At 45.7% G+C, this 18,041-nt stretch overlaps 1 protein-coding gene across 1 annotated transcript in view; it reads left to right on the top strand.

Moving 5' to 3' along the window:
* LOC105836559 (tyrosine-protein kinase RYK) overlaps positions 1-18,041 on the top strand; it is a 90,317-nt gene that overhangs the window by 35,138 nt on the left and 37,138 nt on the right. Inside the window, exon 2 of the mRNA XM_036289296.1 lies at positions 8,108-8,235. Within this exon, the coding sequence (XP_036145189.1) occupies positions 8,211-8,235 (25 nt within the window). The 5' untranslated portion in view covers positions 8,108-8,210. The remainder of the gene's footprint in view (positions 1-8,107; positions 8,236-18,041) is intronic.

Below are 18,041 nucleotides of genomic sequence, written 5' to 3'. Positions count from 1 at the left end.
GCGCCCCTGAGGGGCCATGCGCGACTAATTAAAAGCACGGGGGAGGGGGGAGAGGTATAATTGAATATTAAGAATTCTGCCCGACAAAGCGACGAGAGCGACCGACATGGGAGGGAGGAGGGAGACAAACCGAGCGTGGCGATAGGGGAAAAGCAATGGCGAATTTTCGTGGAACAGGCGAGTTGCGACTGATTTTAATTAAAGACAAACATTCCCCTCAACTAGACTAGAGGAGGACGCGACGGCTCTTTCGCGACCAACTTCGAGGAACAACCGTCCCGAAAGACTCGTCCAGCTTCTTTTTGCTCCTTCCGCTTTGTCTTTCTTCCGTTACTCCTTGTTTTTCCCGCTCTCCGTTTTCCTTTCGTTTCTCCTTTCGTTGCTCCTTTTTGCCCTCTTCCCTCCGCTCCTCTCTGGTGCTCCGCCGTTGATTTTCCGTGGCATTCGCCCCTCGGCTCTTTTACGCCAACTATCCGACGAAACCTCGGACAAGACATCGAAAACTAGAAACGAACCGAGCGAAGAGGAAGCCGGCAACAGAATGGGGAGAGGTTTTCCAGAGATGAGACTGCACCGTTGAACGAATGTAGATAATTTTCAGAGAAAACTCGCGAGCAGAAAGAGAGAGGCGGAAGCTGGTTTGCGACTTTCGTCGAGATAATTTGCGAAAAGTGACGCCAGCTTGCTCTAACGACCCCCGCTTCTCGCTTCTCCATGGCATCCTCTTTCACTCGGTTCGGCACAAAGTGTGCAAATAGACACCCAAAAAATTGGTCACTTTGAACCTAAATAAAACAGTGGCCGGTGCTCCTTTCGCTTGAAATCATATTAAGTTTTGCTTATAAGAAAAAGGGCAAAACAATACGTAGGGAAAAAGCGTAACATACGAGTCACATAAATGGGATTATTAATAAAAATCCGACGAAACGTTATGGAACATAATTTTTTGTGAGAAGGAAGGTATAATTTGTTGTATTATTTTTTTTTAATCGTAGAAAGGGGACAACGAAAGTAAATTCATGTCGCTTATGCTTCCAGTCCCTCGTACGTCGTCGAGTCTCTCGCAGCGAATTGTAGCTCGTATCGTATCGCTTTGTCGGTGAAACAAGGTGGACTCTAATGAATAACGAATGAGGGAGGAAGACCGAGCGAAGTGGAAGAGTAAAAGATTAGCTTCTGGCGATATTCCTTCCATCGCATCTATCTTCTTTATTGCAAATTCGACTAGTCGACGTGACGCCGCGCACTCTACGCGCCCCGGGAACAATAAATGACTCCTACGGAATTCCATCCGGCGCCAACGCACACGCTCGCAAGGCGGCGGCGGATCGCGGATCCTGTGCGATAAATGACTCAGATAAAATGAATCGTGGAAACTGTTCAAGGCTGGTGGTGTGCCGAGGTGCCGCATTGCGCGCTCGGTTCGATGTCCCTCGCGACAACAACGCTCCTTCAATCATTAGACTTGCAACAATTTGCGGTCCGCCAGTTCCGCGTGAAAAACCATAGATACGATAGCGCAGGACTAATTCTTATACGACAGACCTCGGACGCATTTGTCAGGGGTCGCGATAAGGAAGGTACTTTTTCTATCTGAATAAATATTTCCCACGTTGACTCGAATGTATTGCGTAAGTCAAAAGCTAGGGGGGGGGGGAGCATTGCATTAGTATCGTATTACAACAAATAGAGTGACATTACAAATTAGTATTATGTTACGACGATCAATCTTTTGGCGAAATGTCACGCGAAATAACACGCATTCAAAAAAAATCACATATCTAAACGCGATAAAATCGGCAAAGTTAAACGAGGGGTGAGAGCCGAGTATCCGAAACACTCATGCGGGACACGATGGATAGGAACGCGCGCGCGCGCGTTCGTTACTGACGAAGGGGTAAACGAGTGGAAACGGCGATCGGGGGAAACAAGATCCGAGCGAGGCAGGAGATTAGTTTCCAGGGGATACCGGACCCAACGCGACTTTTTCCATCTCCGGCGATTCGCGAGACGTTCGAATTTCCGTTGTAGTCAGCCATGCGACGACGCAGGCGGAGAGTTCTTCCGCCCCCCCTCTCCCCCTATCGGCGGAGGATGTGTTTCCTGCAGGATGTTGTATCCTTAATGTGTTTACCTTGGCTCCTGACCCTGATCGAACCCTCGCGCGTCTTCCATCCTGCGCGCCTGGAATATCCACTTGAAGAACATCCCGCGCTCCTCGTCGCTTAGCCCGGCAGTTAGGCGAATACAAATTGCGCGGCGTGCAATGTTAATGGATTGTCGCGACTTGGTAGCGTAGAAGCATATGCTGGAACATGGAAACCCACGCCAATAAATTAGACTTGTTAGTTTCGCGCGGGGGTGCAAAAAAAGATAACGCGAGACAAATTAATTCGCTTTTTATTTCCAATAATCATATAATTAGTATGAAGATAAAATTTAGAAAGTGCACTCACATAAAATCGCGTCGGCAATCTGAAGAATGTTTAATATTAAATATTTTTTCTCTTTTACTAATTAACATGCAAATCTTTTGTTTTACCTTACATTTGGATATCGTACATTGTATAGTATTATCGAGGTGACAGACAATTAAGAAGGAAAGAATTTTTGCAGATTAATATTTAGAGAGATAAATAAGGAACGAAATTAAAATTCTTTAATTTTGTGTGAATTCTGTTTTAATGAAAACTCGATTTGAAACATACAATTAGTTAGAAATATGGGAAATAAAAAATTGCGACATATAATTATTTCTCTCGACATTTTTCACGAAGCAAAACTTGATTTCAAATTCGTCAGAGAATCTGTTATTTAAAATTTAAAAACTCGCCGAGTTCTGCATCGCCCTGTATGTACTATTCGGTGTGCGTGATCTCTGAAATTTAAACTTTGCAAACCATTTACGTTATTGACAGAGGATCATACGAAACGCAGTTACTCGCGCGCGTTCATTTCAAATTCAATTTGGCGTCGCATCAGTCTGCAATACACAACGTCAATCCCTATGCTAATTCAATTTTCCTGGCACGATATATGCTTCCAGAATGAGACTTTCCGCCTCGAGGTGGCACACGTGTGTATTTAATTTCAAATAATATGTCCTTCGGTATTTCTAATGTATTTAATTAAGGAAAAATTAATCAACTCTAAACCGATTATCCATCAATTATCCAATAATCAAAATTTTCAACCGGATAATCGTAATCCTTAGAGACGGTGAGATTTCCGCTTCGAGGCAGCCGCGAGTAACAGTAAGCAGAATTCGCACTCCGCTTTAATGACCCAAGATAGCCGTTCATATGCCAAACACGATATTCTACTTAGGACCGTCAAAGCAGAAAGCCCTAACCCGTAGATGAAGCCTCACTTCTGAAGAAGCATCCATAAACTATCTTCCATGTTCCCGTGCTCTCATCCAACGGAGAGCCGTCTCCCACGGGATAAGACAGGAGAGACCGGCCCGCCCTTCTTCCTAAATTCTTCCTTCCGTGGTTCTCGACGGCAAATTGATAGATCGCCCTATGACCCGCCGTGATCTCCGGCGCAGTTGCATGTGGGAGATACGTCACGTGATTTGATGGATTCGACCGCGATTTTATCATATGAAAGGACAAACTATGTAATAAAAGATAAAATAAATGATATTTGCACGCGCGCTCGCATGTCTGCACGCTACATCGTTCACAAGTCCGCCGCCTCACGGAATTTCCATGCCTCGAAAGATAGGAAACTTTTATACGCGGGGTACTTCTTGAAGATATGTAAAAGACTGAGGAAAGATTGCCGCGCAAGAAACGCGACACGTGACAGCTCTATGAATATATATCTCCGGCGGAGTTAGGCGTGTGAAAGCAATGAGTAACATCTTACTTCTCAAGCAGCTTTAAACGGAATGAAAGGAATCTTTTGCGCGAGGAGTTGGCGCGATAGATATTTAACGTTAAAAATTCGCAAAATGCGAAGGGAATGTTGCGCTTCTTGTTTAAAATCGGCCCGCGCATATACATTTCGAAACAAGTACGCGGGAAGAACGGTTATTCTGAAGTATCCAAGAAATTTGAGCTGCACTTTTGAAAATAATTGTAGGACGTTTAAGATGGTTGCTGGAATGTCAAACTCGATTATACTTTTTCATAATTATTTAGATGGTCCGAGAAAATTATTTTCAGGTCCTGCTAAACATTTTAGACTTCTTTCCTGCATTTCCGCAGGGGGAAATATATACGCATTTAACACACTATTAGATCTCGTCTCGCACGTATGGCAGAGTTCGGTGGCCTCGTAGGTGCAGCGGTAGCAATTTAAGCTGCAGGCGTATATGATGCTGCTGCGAAACCACGTGGAGCAGAGAGCGGAGCACGTCGCAATTACACGTTCGCTCTCGCGCGCGGCTAACTTTTCGCCCGGCCCGAACTTTAATGCACGTCGAAACGAAGATGCGGGACGCCGTGAAATGAAATCTACGTTGCGGAGGGGAAAGGCATATATACACGCGGGGGAAGGGGGGGTGTGTGTATGTCGTCTACAAGCGCGCCCCAGTCCCCACGTAATCCCGGCAACGTAATGCAACGGGCTGTGCTGCACAACCTGATTATGTCCATTTGTTGCCCACTCGAAACCCCCGGGCGATATCGCGGAACTTAATCCACCTGAGTTAGTTGCGCGTGCTCGTTTCTCGTGGGATCGTCTAAGATTTATCTTCTTGTGAAATATTTTCTCCCGGCTTTCCAACACACCAACCTCCGAGTCTCCCCCTCTCGCTCTTTCTCACCGGCGGAGACGCAGCGTATACGAGCGCGCGCGCATAATAGAGAGAGAGTATACGCCTTTCTCGGCACGCTCGTGCTTTTCTCCTCCCCTGGTTGTTTGCTCTCTTGCCCCCCTCGCCTATATCCCGAACCCGTTTCCGTTTTACGTGTGCGGCATTCCCGCGGGTACGCGGCCCCGGATAGCTGCGACTGATAAACCGACGTATAAATATCCTCGGCAACTTTGCATCTCGGCTATATCGCGACGCGTTACTATATACGCGGAAGGTGGGAAGGGAGAAGAGAGTTGATAGTAAAGATTCGCTCGTCCATCGGAAGTTGGCGATTTTCCGGCTGGCCGGGCGCGTCCATTTCGCTGCGAGCGAGCGATTTAATTGGCTGGAACTGAGAGCTAATCGTTCACCGACGTCCGTAATGAAAAGGGTGTCCATTAGCGAGGTCGTTCGCGTCATTTTTACGATGAATCACGGGAGAATTTCGATGTCGTTGGGAGATCAACGCGCGTCTGCGTCCTGAAGTGCCGCATTTATATGATAAAGCACGCACTTCCGTTCACAGAAAATTTTCTAAAGTCACGCTGCTATTAGTTCGAATACGAAAACTCGTGAAACAAATCACTCTTATATCTTCAGCTAATTAGACTTTGTCTAATTACGGGAGATGATTTTGTCAGAATTAAAGAATTTTGAAAGTGATAACGCTATTAAACACATTTCTTTTTCAGAGTAGAAAACGTACAAATGCAGAATACGCGTAACGCGATACCATTACCAGGCAGTGACATTTGTGCGACGCGAGTTTCGGGGCGTCTTAAAGTGCAAGTGGTAACGCGTTTACTTAGTCAGACACGATTCTCCACTTTAGCCCGGATTAACGTCTGATAATAAAATGAAGTACAGAGGGATTAATTCGATTTCGCGGATGTTTCGCTTAATACACGAACGACTGTCATTATCAGTTTCTCTGCCGGGTGTTAGTCTTTCCTCCGTAAGACCCGGGGCACGAAGTAGAAAGTTACTTAATCTTCTTACTACGCTTACCCCTCGAGTCCGCCTGACGCCGCCTTAAACTTCGACTACCAGGATTTCAATGTATACGTATATTCACGAAACGCTAAGCTGTCGCTAAACCGTATCGCAGGCATTCGCGTCTTGCACGACGCTTTGCTCGCAAGAATATAGATCGTACAGTCCATTAAGAATTTTGAGATTCCAATTTCATTAAGATCTTATTCTGCGCAGACGCGCATTTCGCGGACAGATTTCGTAAATCTACACTGAAAAAGAAAAGTAATATATTCAATAAGATATGTGATTGCGGGCTGCCAACTACATAAAATACTCAATACAATAATATATGCTATTGCAGTATCAACATTGTACTTGCATTAATAGCAAATATTATTGTATTGAGTATTTTATGTAGTTGGCAGCCCGTAATCACATATGTTACTGACTATATTACATTTTTTTTCTGTGTACGCAAATGAATAATAAATATATATACGTTTACATTATCTAACGATATTTATATTGCAAACAAATTTTGTCTTTGATATAAATTTTGAATTATGTTAAAATATTTGCATTATGATTTGATTTAAAAAATGTATATTTTATAGTTTTAAATATATTTTTCAAAAGTATGAATAAAGATACCATGAAATAATTAAGAAACATTATACTTATTTAGCTGTCAAAGAGTTTGAGAGTACAAAAGCAGTAGTAGAACTCTGTGCAGAGTCAGACCATTTAGAGTCAGAGTGGTTCCCATTTGCTATTACAGTTAGAACTTTCCTGCCTCCGGTGTACAATGCGTTATGTAAGGATGTCTGAAAACAGCACCATATAGAAATAACAGTACAAATATTTCTCGACGAAAGTTACCGAGTAGCAATTTAAATTTAAACAGAAATAGTTGCGAAGTGCGCATATATATTTTAGCTGAATCGCGCTTAACCCCAAAGACGTGTTAATACCGAGCAACAGTTTCACGACGAGGGGGATTGAAACTTTGCAATTTTTAGCGGTATTAACTCGTCAAACCGCGCGACGGGTATTTTCACAGGCAGGTCGCTATCACACGGATTTGTAAAACACTCTGTCCTCTCCACTTTTCCCCTTCGCCTCTGTTCTTTTCATTTTTCTTCCCTTTTTCCTCGCGTTTTACGCGCTTCTCCTCCATCGAGTGTACAACACTCCGGATCTGAACATTTCGCTTCTTTAAAAGGGGGCTCTTATCGCGAAGCAAACGCGATCGCGGTAGCGTCGCGCCGTATAGCACGATGTTGAATGCGACGGTACGTCGTACCGGTATATATCTGATGGAGCTTGTTCGCGAGCGCGATATCGAATTGCGTAGTCATACGTGAAGGCAGACGGATGACGCATTTGATCGCCCGAGGAAATTCAGATTCTTATGTATCTACACGAGATTTTTCGGGCTAGAGGCGACAGAGGAGGCGTGTCTGGAGGGGAAGGGGGAATAGGCAGGAGGAGGACAGACGGAGGAGACTCGACTATACACGTGCGAGTGCCCAAGAGGAATTTCCAGATCATGATCCATTGAGAAAGAGGATGTAAGCCGCCGGGGGGGGGGGGGTGCGGGGTAGGATGCCTGGCATCGACGGATCCGTATTATAAATCTGTTCCCGCGGGAATCTCTTCCCCTCTCCCTCCCGCGTGCTTATTTTGCGGTAGATAGTCCTCGAGATACGATTTCGCCGTATGAGAAATATGCCGATAATAATCGTCGTATTAGATCTGAATCCTGCCACGTCGCACCGGCATCGGGATCACGTACGTGTCGCGTGCGCTCGTGACAGACACTTCATTCTCCTCTTTTTTTTTTTATTTTTGAATCCTTCAATCTTGAAATTTCTATACGAGCTACGTACAAGTGTGCAGCGTGCTGCGATGACGTCGAGATTACGAAAAAAAGATTAGCACGTGGATGCCGTAGTAAGGAGGATGTAGCCGGGAGAGATCGCACAATACTCTATCAAAGCGCCGACAGTAATTCTGTCGCTGTGCGACTCGCGTGCTGGTGAAACGAGAAGTTTTCTCCATGGAGGCGAAATTATTCCGACTCCTGAAGTTTCCATGGAAATGAATTCCGTGCAACTGCAATACTCGGTATAAAGAAGACGCGACCGTGGTCAATGTCCCCCAACTTATAACGAAGGGCTGCACGTGCCGTAGTTCACGATCGGTCGATTCATCGGGCGGGCAGCAAGGGCAGGGCGCAGGGAAACTTTGCCGGCAGCACGGTGTACAGCTTTTTCATAATTGATCGTCCCCAATCGATATCTACACTCCGTGTTATTCTGCTTTCAGGACTCGAGGCCGAGTTGTACTACGTGCGGGAGGGGGTGGTCAACACGTACGCGATGAATTTCGTCGTGCCTGTGCCGGCTAACATAGCGGACCTAGAATTTTCATGGCAGAGCCTCGTGGGACACCCGGTACGTATATGTATACATACACACATCAGCGAATACGTCTCTCTAGCGTAATCAAGCATCTATCCAAGTCTACGAGTTGTGCAATTTCAATATAGATTTGTGACGTTTACTTGTCTTGCCTCCGTTCGACATCAACTCGAAGCGAAAAGGCAAGCAAAAAGACTCGGGGGAGGGGGGGGGGGTCTCTGGTTTAACGCATATACGTCATGTTGCGAATGTACAAAGGGAAACCATGTTCCCTTCACAAAAGATTTCTTTCGTCATCCAGGTGGAATATTTCAAGATCTCTTTTACATCTTCGGCTGTGAAAGAAATCACGATTCGCGTATTCCCGCGACTGCCATCGGGAAGCCGAGGGTTAAAACGGGGGCCTCCCGTGTGTTCGAGCAAAACGTTTCCGCCGGCCATTAACGAGACGCAACAATGCGGAACAAAGTAAACACGTGACCCGGCTGGAATGGTAACACACGGTATCCTCGTTTACGTTCCGCTGCGGGATGGTGGCCCGTCACGGTGGTTTACCGGAGGGTGTTCGCCGAGGGTTAAGAGGGGCTCGGCAACGGCTCGTGAGAGGGTGAGGCATGACGGTGCAGGGCTGTATCAATACTCTATCAATATGAAATACAAACAGATGGTCTGGGCGTGAAAGGGACGGCGGAGCGAGCCGGGTGCTGCACACCGTTCGGTTTTGCGCTCCCTTCGGTCACCAAGGAAACCGAACGCGCCCTCGAAAATCCCTCGCGACATGGCATAGGACGCGGGAAAAATGTGAAAAGTCGCGACTCTCTCGCCATCAATCGGATGTTAAGCGGCAAGGAAGTCGCCGTTTCACCAGTAGCCAACTGCTGCCGCGTCTGATTGATCGTAATTGCCATGCCGAATTCTCAGTCGATTATCATTCTGCCGACTGGCTTCAATTCTCTACATTATCGTATTATCCTTCGCGTTCAAGCTATTTACGCAATTAATTAAAGACGATACCGATTCATATTACTTGATATTTGCAATGGTTCTGCCTAAGCGTATTGAATAATAAACAACAGAAATATAAAGCAATAATTAACAATACGAATAATTAGACGTCCTCTCGTATATTAGCGTAAAAAGTCAATAAATAAAACGAAGGAACTAGCTACCTAAAAATATCGTTATATATATTAACAATAAATGAATTAAAAAATATATAAAATGTTTAAAGGAAGAAAACGCTTTGGTTACGGTTAGTTACTTACGCTCGCGCTTATTAGACCGCAAAGTTACTTTAAATGACGCCGAGACGAGTTCTCTCTCGTCGCCACATTCGCATGTTGATGGACCTCGTATCGCAAATTCATTGAATCCAGGGGATTTTCAGAATGAGCGTCCGTAAAAGCGTCCGATATATGTTCGCGCTACGAGTCCCGGGGATGCGCGTCGCCGGGACGCGCCGCGATCGTCGTGAAGACGACGGTTTCCATCCGCTCGCCCGTAGATGTATAACATACGTCTGGTACCATTACGGTAGACGCTTTATTGCGGGAATACCACGGCGAGACCCGTCTCACCCCCCTCCCGCAAGGGTGCTGTTTTCCAGCCTTCCACTTTCACCCGTTATCCCGTGGACCTATTCGTAGGTTCGTTAACCGCGGAATCGCGCCATTTCCGTGATCACGGGGCCGTCGTTCCGCCTTATCTCCTGCTCGCTTTCGACACGGCGAAAGAGTTTCGCCGCTGGAAACGGCCGGGGACGGCGAAAGAATGGCAGGACGGCGTGCGTAACGCGACGAAGAATCAGCACGAAAATTGGTCACTTAATTTTGTGCGGATGGCTCTACGACGGCCGTCCGTTAAAGGGTTTGCGTTTTATTAGTTGTAAATTGTTTGAACGGTACGTAAATGTTGCGTTATTAAATGAGCGGAAGCATTATTTTTAATTATCTTGGGGAAGAAATTAAAAAAAAAAACCGTCTTTATTGCAGCCCTATTAAATGTTTTTTTCTTAAATATTTAAAGAATCTTTCATGTACTTTTTTTTTATTTCTCTTCTTGAAACTTTTTAGAAACTTTAGGTATAGGTTTCTCGCCCGCATTCTACCTTGCGTTACCGAGAATGCTAATATCTCGAGTTAAATATTCTTCCAGAAAGTCCATAAAGAGATTTATCAATAAACTCGTAAATGAGATAGATACAGATGACGCACGTGTGCAAAACATTACAATGCTTTCGCGAGGCTCTGATATACGTTGGGAATTTCTTGTTACCCGCTAAAAGCATAGCAAATGCCATCCAAACACATTTGTGCGAGATACGATGCCTCGTGGCACATTCAGCGGCAACTCGATTAAATGTTATCTGGTTTTATCGGTCCATCATCGGAACAAAAACTTTCTTTTTCTCTATCAGGGAGACGCTATATACATATATATATATATATATGTATATCCGTCGTGATTCTGACTCACCGCACACAATGTCACTCGGTTTTCGCGTATCTGCATCCCGTGATTGGACGGGAAGATCTCTCCGTGTGATATCGCGATGTGCGTTTCCAACTAATCTGGACCGACGACGAGTCCGTTCGATCGATGAGTCACGACGACACTTTGTTATCCGCCTTATCCGACAGTTGCCATCTATCGAGTGGCTCCCTACGAGCGGACGGATCGATCGCGTATCGCGACGGAACTTCACCGCCGCCGCTCGTGCATAATTCCCTCTGGTATTCCGGTCGCGAAATGTTGACGGAAGTCCGCGCCCTGTCGTCGAACTCGTTGTTGACGACGCGAACAGGAAGGAAACGCTATTTTTCACTTTTAACGTGTTTCATCGGTAAGATTGCCCTCGGAAGGCGTCAGCGCGGCGGTGAAAAATGGAAACGCGGCGAGAGGACATCGAAGGGGGGCAAAAAGAGATCGCAAAGTAACGCGGAGGCGGAAGCAACTCCGAGCGATAGCACCCTCGATTAGGTGCTCGGCTCGCCGCGCTACGGCGAATTGGAGCGTTTATTTATTTCTTCTCTCCTCCCCTCGTTGTCCTTCCGTTCTTCCTATTGCTCTCAATTCGTCGCCCGCAGCGAAACGGGAGTTATCGGTCGTTCCGAGCTAGGATATAGACTTGAAATGAAGTTTCTCAGCGGCGAGGGGTGGCGTCACGGCCGAATCGGGGATGATTTGTGAATCATCCACTTGTTAGGCGAAAGTTCCGCGCTACTTTTTTTCTCCCCTCGAGTACGGGATATCGGGGGTACGGCATGTTAGGGTCGCGGAAAAGAAGGGTATCGCAGTCTGGCGGTGCATTTCTTCGATTTCGTCGTCCCTTTCTTTCTCTTTCTCTCTCCTTCGTCCCTTCCTTCACTACGAGTTTTCTTTTTTCATACATACATCCGGTGTTACTTTCTTTCAAGTTCCTATTTCGCTTATACGTTTTTCTCCCTCTCCATTTCTCCCACGTACCGTGTTTTCCTTACGTATCGTATTTTTCCTTCATCCTTTCGTTTCTTCCGCCGCTCATTTTTCCCTCGTCTTGCTTTCTACCTACCCGCACCCTCGTTCCATCTCGCTCCGTGATCGGGTTGGGGAGCTGGGGTGGATATAGGGTCGATCTGCGATCTCCCCAGGGCGACAATTACTTGTAATACCGTTCGGCCTCTCGGGGCCGATGGGAACTCGATGGGGCGTACTCTCCGTAAGAAAAAAAGGATATTACTGTAGCCCACATCGAGTCCGGCGCCGCTCCCTTACGAAGGGGCGCGATCTGTCGCCCTTGTCTTATCACGGTTGACGTGTCTGATGATCTGTCAGGGGCCTCTCTTCAATTAGACCTGCGTACGTTCGGTCTATCATGTGGAGTGGCGCATTTATATAATTGAAACGCAGCGTTTTAATATTGCAATATGTAGACGTTCTTTGCACTTGACAAAAAAATTATCGCTATAGTTATATAGATTTAACGCGTACGATACAAAACTTTGACGCGGTTTGCGCGATCGATTTAGTGTGCGATTTGAATAGGCATGTAGATTGCTGAAGAATATTTATTTTGAAATACGGTTATTCTCGCACTGGTCACCGACGTTGACGTTGCAGCCGAATATATCGCCGTTGACTTTCTACTTCTGACTCGAAATGGCGTTGCAATTATGCTTTCGCTTAAAGCTCTCGCAAGAATCAAATCAATTCGGTATTTCGCCCCGGAAGCATATCCCTTAACTACCAAATACCAATTTGCAATTCGCTCGGCGGGCATTCGCTTTGTCGAACGACGGCGTCCACGTACCACATCGAATTCCGGCCACTTCCGTTAATTAATGAAATCCGAGCCGCGGCTCATTCATCACCGGCGATCGTCGCGTCACATCGCATCGGAATACGGGAATACGCGTATATATCTGTACGTGTCGCGTGCGCACCGAATATGTATGCGCGGCGCAAACGACGCGCGTCCGTGCGCCTTTACGGCGCGACGATGACGGCAATTTCGAATTAATTGCAAATTCACTGAGATCACGGCCGGCCCGGCTGACGGCGGGGGTGATTAATGTCTCCGTTGGTAATCCGGGGACCGGCTTTTTGCCCTCCCCCCCTCCCCTCCCCCTTCCCCCCTTTCTCTCTCCTTCCCTGCCGAACGCCGTCCGTCCGCCCGATCTTGTTCTTCCGGCCGTCGCGGCGCTTTACGTATGGTAAGTGCTGTGGGATAACAGCCTCGTGTTTCGGATAACAGGGGAATATCACCCACGGGGACACCCGACACCCGTCGCCGCCGCGGTGGCCGTGACAAACGCACTCACCGCGGATTATACGGCGTAATCGCTGGAAACCCGAGCGCGCCCGACGCGACGGACGCGTGGTGGTAATTTTCCTGAAATATTCACGGAAGATTTCGGTGTCGAAGAACGCACACGTTTGCGGCCGTGTAACGGGAGACAATGACGGAGGGACGGTTGTGTTGGATTTAACGATGGTAGATTACACCGTGACGTTCCGCCGGCGGCGCGGTGGTTTCGGTAGACATTCGGTGGACCTTATAAACGAAATTGAATGGAACATTGCTTTTCCATTTTCCGTTAATATCTCGACAAGTCTGAAGCCGACTCGCTACAACAATTGATTATGAGTTCGATATAATTGAAGGATGATATTTTCTTAACAATAATCACGATATTTTGCAATCATTCGTCGTTAATTTCCATTGAGTCGCCGTTGCGCCTACCCAATATTTGGTCAATTTGACTAAATAAAGTAGTTAATTTGACTAATATTGAGTAAATACTTACTTAATAGATCCTTGATTTTTTTCAAATTTAACTTTCTCATTAGGTAGGAGCAGTGGCGACTTATGAAATCGTTAAAAATAATTCAATTGAGTAAAATTTGACACTACGAGTTTAACAGTGTTCCTCGTACAATTATAAATTTTTATTTTTGCTTCCTTTTTTTCCCCCATGGGATTTTCTTTTAATAAACTCAAAGTATCGTATTTTGCATCGGCAAATATCTCGTTTATATCAAAATCGCGACGTGTTCTTAGATCCGCCGCATCACGCGTTCGATGTTTCCGTGACGTGAAAGATACCCGGGAGAGCGAAGTATCTTTTTTATCGAATGCAGAAACCGTGTTTGGCAATATCCGTGCATGTGTCTATGATATAAAATTATAAAATATTCAAAAAAGGAGACTTATACGGAGGTCATCTCTGTAACGCTTTGCATTGTCGAAGCGAGAAAACGATGTAGACCGTTTATCGCCCTCTGGGATTACTCAAGAGCCGATAAAAAATTTACCACCAGACATCCAACTGGATCTCCGCTAAAACGCACGAACGTGTCTCGCGGAGTTGGATATGTTAATCCTTACAAAATCCAGTATTAAGGCAAACATATTCATTTGCAATGAATTATATTATCACATACGCCGCCATTTGTCGAAACAATGTGCAAGTTTTAAATATTTAATATTTCATGTCTTTGCAATTGAACTGCACAATTCTTTAATCCGCTAATTTATTCCGATAAAATTCTTGCATAATTGTACCGCACTACATTAATTATATTTAAATTTGACACGCTGAATTTCCCTCTTTCCAACACTTGTATCCCGTTGCTCGTATAACTTTTGAAAGAAAAAGAGAAAAATAGTTTTTATCGTAACACATTTTTAATAGAGCGGTTGATCGACATTGATTCACGCCTGCAAATGAATAATGGTGTGTTTGACATTATAGAGTTAATATTTCATGCCGTTTTGTGTGACGCGCATATTGTATCGATTTAGTAAATTGTCCCGGAGTTCAACTTAACTTTTGCGAACGGAACGCGTAGTTCCGGAACTCGAATGTCCGCGAACAAGACGTTAAGGCCCGAAACGTGGGTCGCGTTTAAACTGGAAATTTTGTATATACTGCATAATACGACCTTATTATGTTAAGGTATACGGTAGACTGCGACGCTCGTGGTGGGCTCCGCGGAGGGGTGAATGCATAATACAGCGCTGCACCCTCCCCCACACTTGTTCGATAACGTAGGTGGAGAGATTCCGAGTTTCGTATCCGGCGGAGGGAGGAAGCGGAAGCGGAGGAGTAGAGTTGTTGCGTGGTCGATTCGGTACTCGCGCCGTGGCACGATATCGATATTCACGATTCGACAACGTTCATATTTTCTCTTGACTGCGGCGGTTATCCGATATCATTGTTGCAATAGGAAATAATAAAAATCGTCGGTGGAAATCTTGCCTGCATTCGTACGAGCTCGCGGCGAGCAGATCGGTGCAATTGATATGCAATTATTTAACATTTTTCTAGTTTCATCTTATGTTTTTATGCATACACGCAGGCGGCTATGTGTATATGAAATATGCCGGAGAAAAATCTCGTATTCATTGTCAGCCTTGTAAGAGCTGGAAGTTGAAGCGCGGAGGGGGGGAAGGGGGCGGGTTGCAATAAGTAAAGAATTACTCTGATGAGGTATCGCTTGTTCTAAGAGGAGAAAAATGTTTTACGCGACTGATAGAATTCCAAGAGAAATCATTTGTCATACGCAAAATAACGTTTAAACATCCTTTCGAACGTGTGGACTTTAATGACTGTTTTCTTTTTTTTTTTTAATGAATGTGACGTAATTCAAACGTTTATCTCTCTTTTTGACGTGATATAAATGGCGAATCCAAACTGAATGCGGCTGTATTCACGGGGCGCATTTGTGGGAAAGAACTCCAGCAGTGGAGGTTGCCAGCGCAAATAAGGAGGTAAGCCAAATGACGCGTATGTATTAATTTTCTCCCTCGCGCTCTCCGGCGACGCTGGTAACGGCTTTCATCGTCAAATATACATGGCGTTGACGTTTTAATAATTTCATTCGTCGCGTCAAGAGCCCCATTTCCCCGGCGCCATTGCGAGGCATTTTCCGCGAGAGGATCGAATCTGCCCTCCCCTTTTCTCTTCGGAGTAGATTCAATTCCAACTTGTAGAATTGCATGCACCCGCCGTCGGTGTCGGCAACAACGGCTACGACAACGACGACAACGGCGTCGCGCGGGCTCGGCGCGACGCGCGGCAACGTAATTCCGCGCGATTCTTCGGGAAACTCGTTAATTCCTGCGAGAATAAGACTTTTCAATGACGGTGGAGCGCCCGGAACGCGATGTCGTGCGGAAAGTTCGTAATGGGGGATGCGCGTCGCGGCGGCGGCGAATGGATAAATAAGGTGAAGCGATCAGCGCGCGAGAGGGAGAGGAAATCACGCGTCATCGAAGAGCAGCCTCGAATACCGTCCCTCGAGAGTGATGAGCTCGGCCATTAAAGCGATTTTGAGACATTCCCCGGAGACATTGAAGTTTCGACTCATTAGGCTCATCAGACGCGACAGGGAACGGTATTATTCAACGTAATTGGAAGATTTTCTTCAACATTTTTTTTATACTGGAGCATCATATCTGCTTTGTAATAACGAATCGGTTTTTAATTGTTGAGCGAGCATAAGAGGTAAACTTCTCATCCTGCTAGTTGATTATCCCCGGCATTTAGTCGAAACGCGCCGCCAAAAGAATTTTAGCGCATAAATCATCGTTATCGCTTCAGCGGCGATGTTCATCGACAAAAGATCCACGCTGCTGCATCGTTCGCCACACGTGAAACGCGCGCTACCAATTTAAGCGCGGGAGCACCCCCCCCCCCCTCCGTCGAATGAAAACACGATAACGGCGTCCATCCTCGCGTCGAACAGCGTCGAAACCCATTGTCGCCGTTGCCTCCCCGCGCCTCTCTCGTCTTCACCCTCGGCGAATTTGTTCTACCCCGACGGCCCCGAGGATTCGAACGGTAAAAGTTGCCTATAGAAAACTCTTGGATTCCGTCATTAATTTTCCCAGTAGGTAGTGGAAGGAAGGGGATGAACGGGCTGGGCTATAGTGAAGATAGTAGCGTCAGTGCCGCTGGCATTGAGCGATCATCTCATCTACTCGGAGAAAGTTAGATGAGGAAATTTGTCCTTGCGATAGGTTCACTCATAGTTCGCAAACTTCGGTAGAAGGCCACGCTAGCTACACCGTACTGTGTGCATGTGTGCGTCTGTGTGTGTGTTTGTACATCCATGTCTATACGTACGTGAAAGGTCTCCGTCACTGTGGCGACACCCGGCAGATCGAATCATTCCCTTGTCGTGGACCACCACCCAGCCATGGAGATTCCGGAGAGCGACTACCCGAGAAAAGGAATTGACTAAACCCCTTGAGAATTAATATCTCGGTGGGGAGCAAACGATCTAAGTGCTTCAATAATCGTCAGAGCGGTTAAGGGTAGAAGATAAAATCGTCCCCGTATTATGGCAGTGGCGTAGAATCATTCGCGATAACAATCAGTCATTATATTTCTGTTGCTTTACCTCTGTGGTAAATGCACGCTATGAATACATTATCAATTCTCCTTATTTGGATATTTATAATTTGTTCAAAGCTGCTCGTTCGAAAACTATCATGGAGATCCATTAAGAATTTATTACTATTGTTAGAATATAAAGTGGAAAAGAAGTTTAGGCCATTTCTCTCAGGTATCAGCTTACGATATTGTTGAGACGTCGATTCATTTTTTCGCACTGCTGTTCTTATTCTTGAAATAAAATAAAATGTAAAGCGTATATACGGGGCAATATGTAGGGGATGCGTTAAAGGCAAAGTATGAGAGATCCGCCTAAAGGCACCCGCCTCAAAAAGGCGCCTTCTGCTTTATAGGAAACTTGGGGATCAAGCGCTCGTTTATCAAACCGAGAATTACGGACATCTGTCCGCTTTGGAACCGCGCCAAATTGAGCGAGCATCCGCCTTTCATCGGTGGGCGAGGTACTTGAGAATCGATGGAATATTACGTCCATACCTGCCGCTGCCCTCGTTCGATTAACGACGATTAAAACTACGAGGGGTCCTCGCTTTTAATGCGACATAAGGCGAATGCTCTGAAGTGTCCGAGGTATCGCTCTTCGTTTACATAATGACACTTTTATTCAAAACAGACAGATACTGAAGACTTTCCGTGCGAGTACGGTTTATGAGTTCTAGAAAAAAATAATTTAAACAGGTACTGCGAGTACGTGAAATACCTTTTCCATGAAACTTTACAAGCAATTTTATTGATTTCCAGAAATAATTGTTGGATCAATGCGCATATTATTAATTTTTTAAAAATTGATACGGTTCTTTAAGAATGATATTTCGTGAAGAATGTGAACATCCATGTCACATGATAATAAGGTAATTACTGCGCAGACAGTCCAGTAACAAATCGGCTGCCGCAAGGGTGCTTGCGAAATGGACAAGTTATTACCGCGTACGTGCAAACTCG

The sequence above is a fragment of the Monomorium pharaonis genome, chromosome 7 (assembly GCF_013373865.1).
Source record: "Monomorium pharaonis isolate MP-MQ-018 chromosome 7, ASM1337386v2, whole genome shotgun sequence".
Lineage (NCBI taxonomy): Eukaryota > Metazoa > Arthropoda > Insecta > Hymenoptera > Formicidae > Monomorium > Monomorium pharaonis.
The sequence above is the reverse complement of the archived record's forward strand: the minus strand, read 5'-3'. Positions and strand labels throughout refer to the sequence as shown.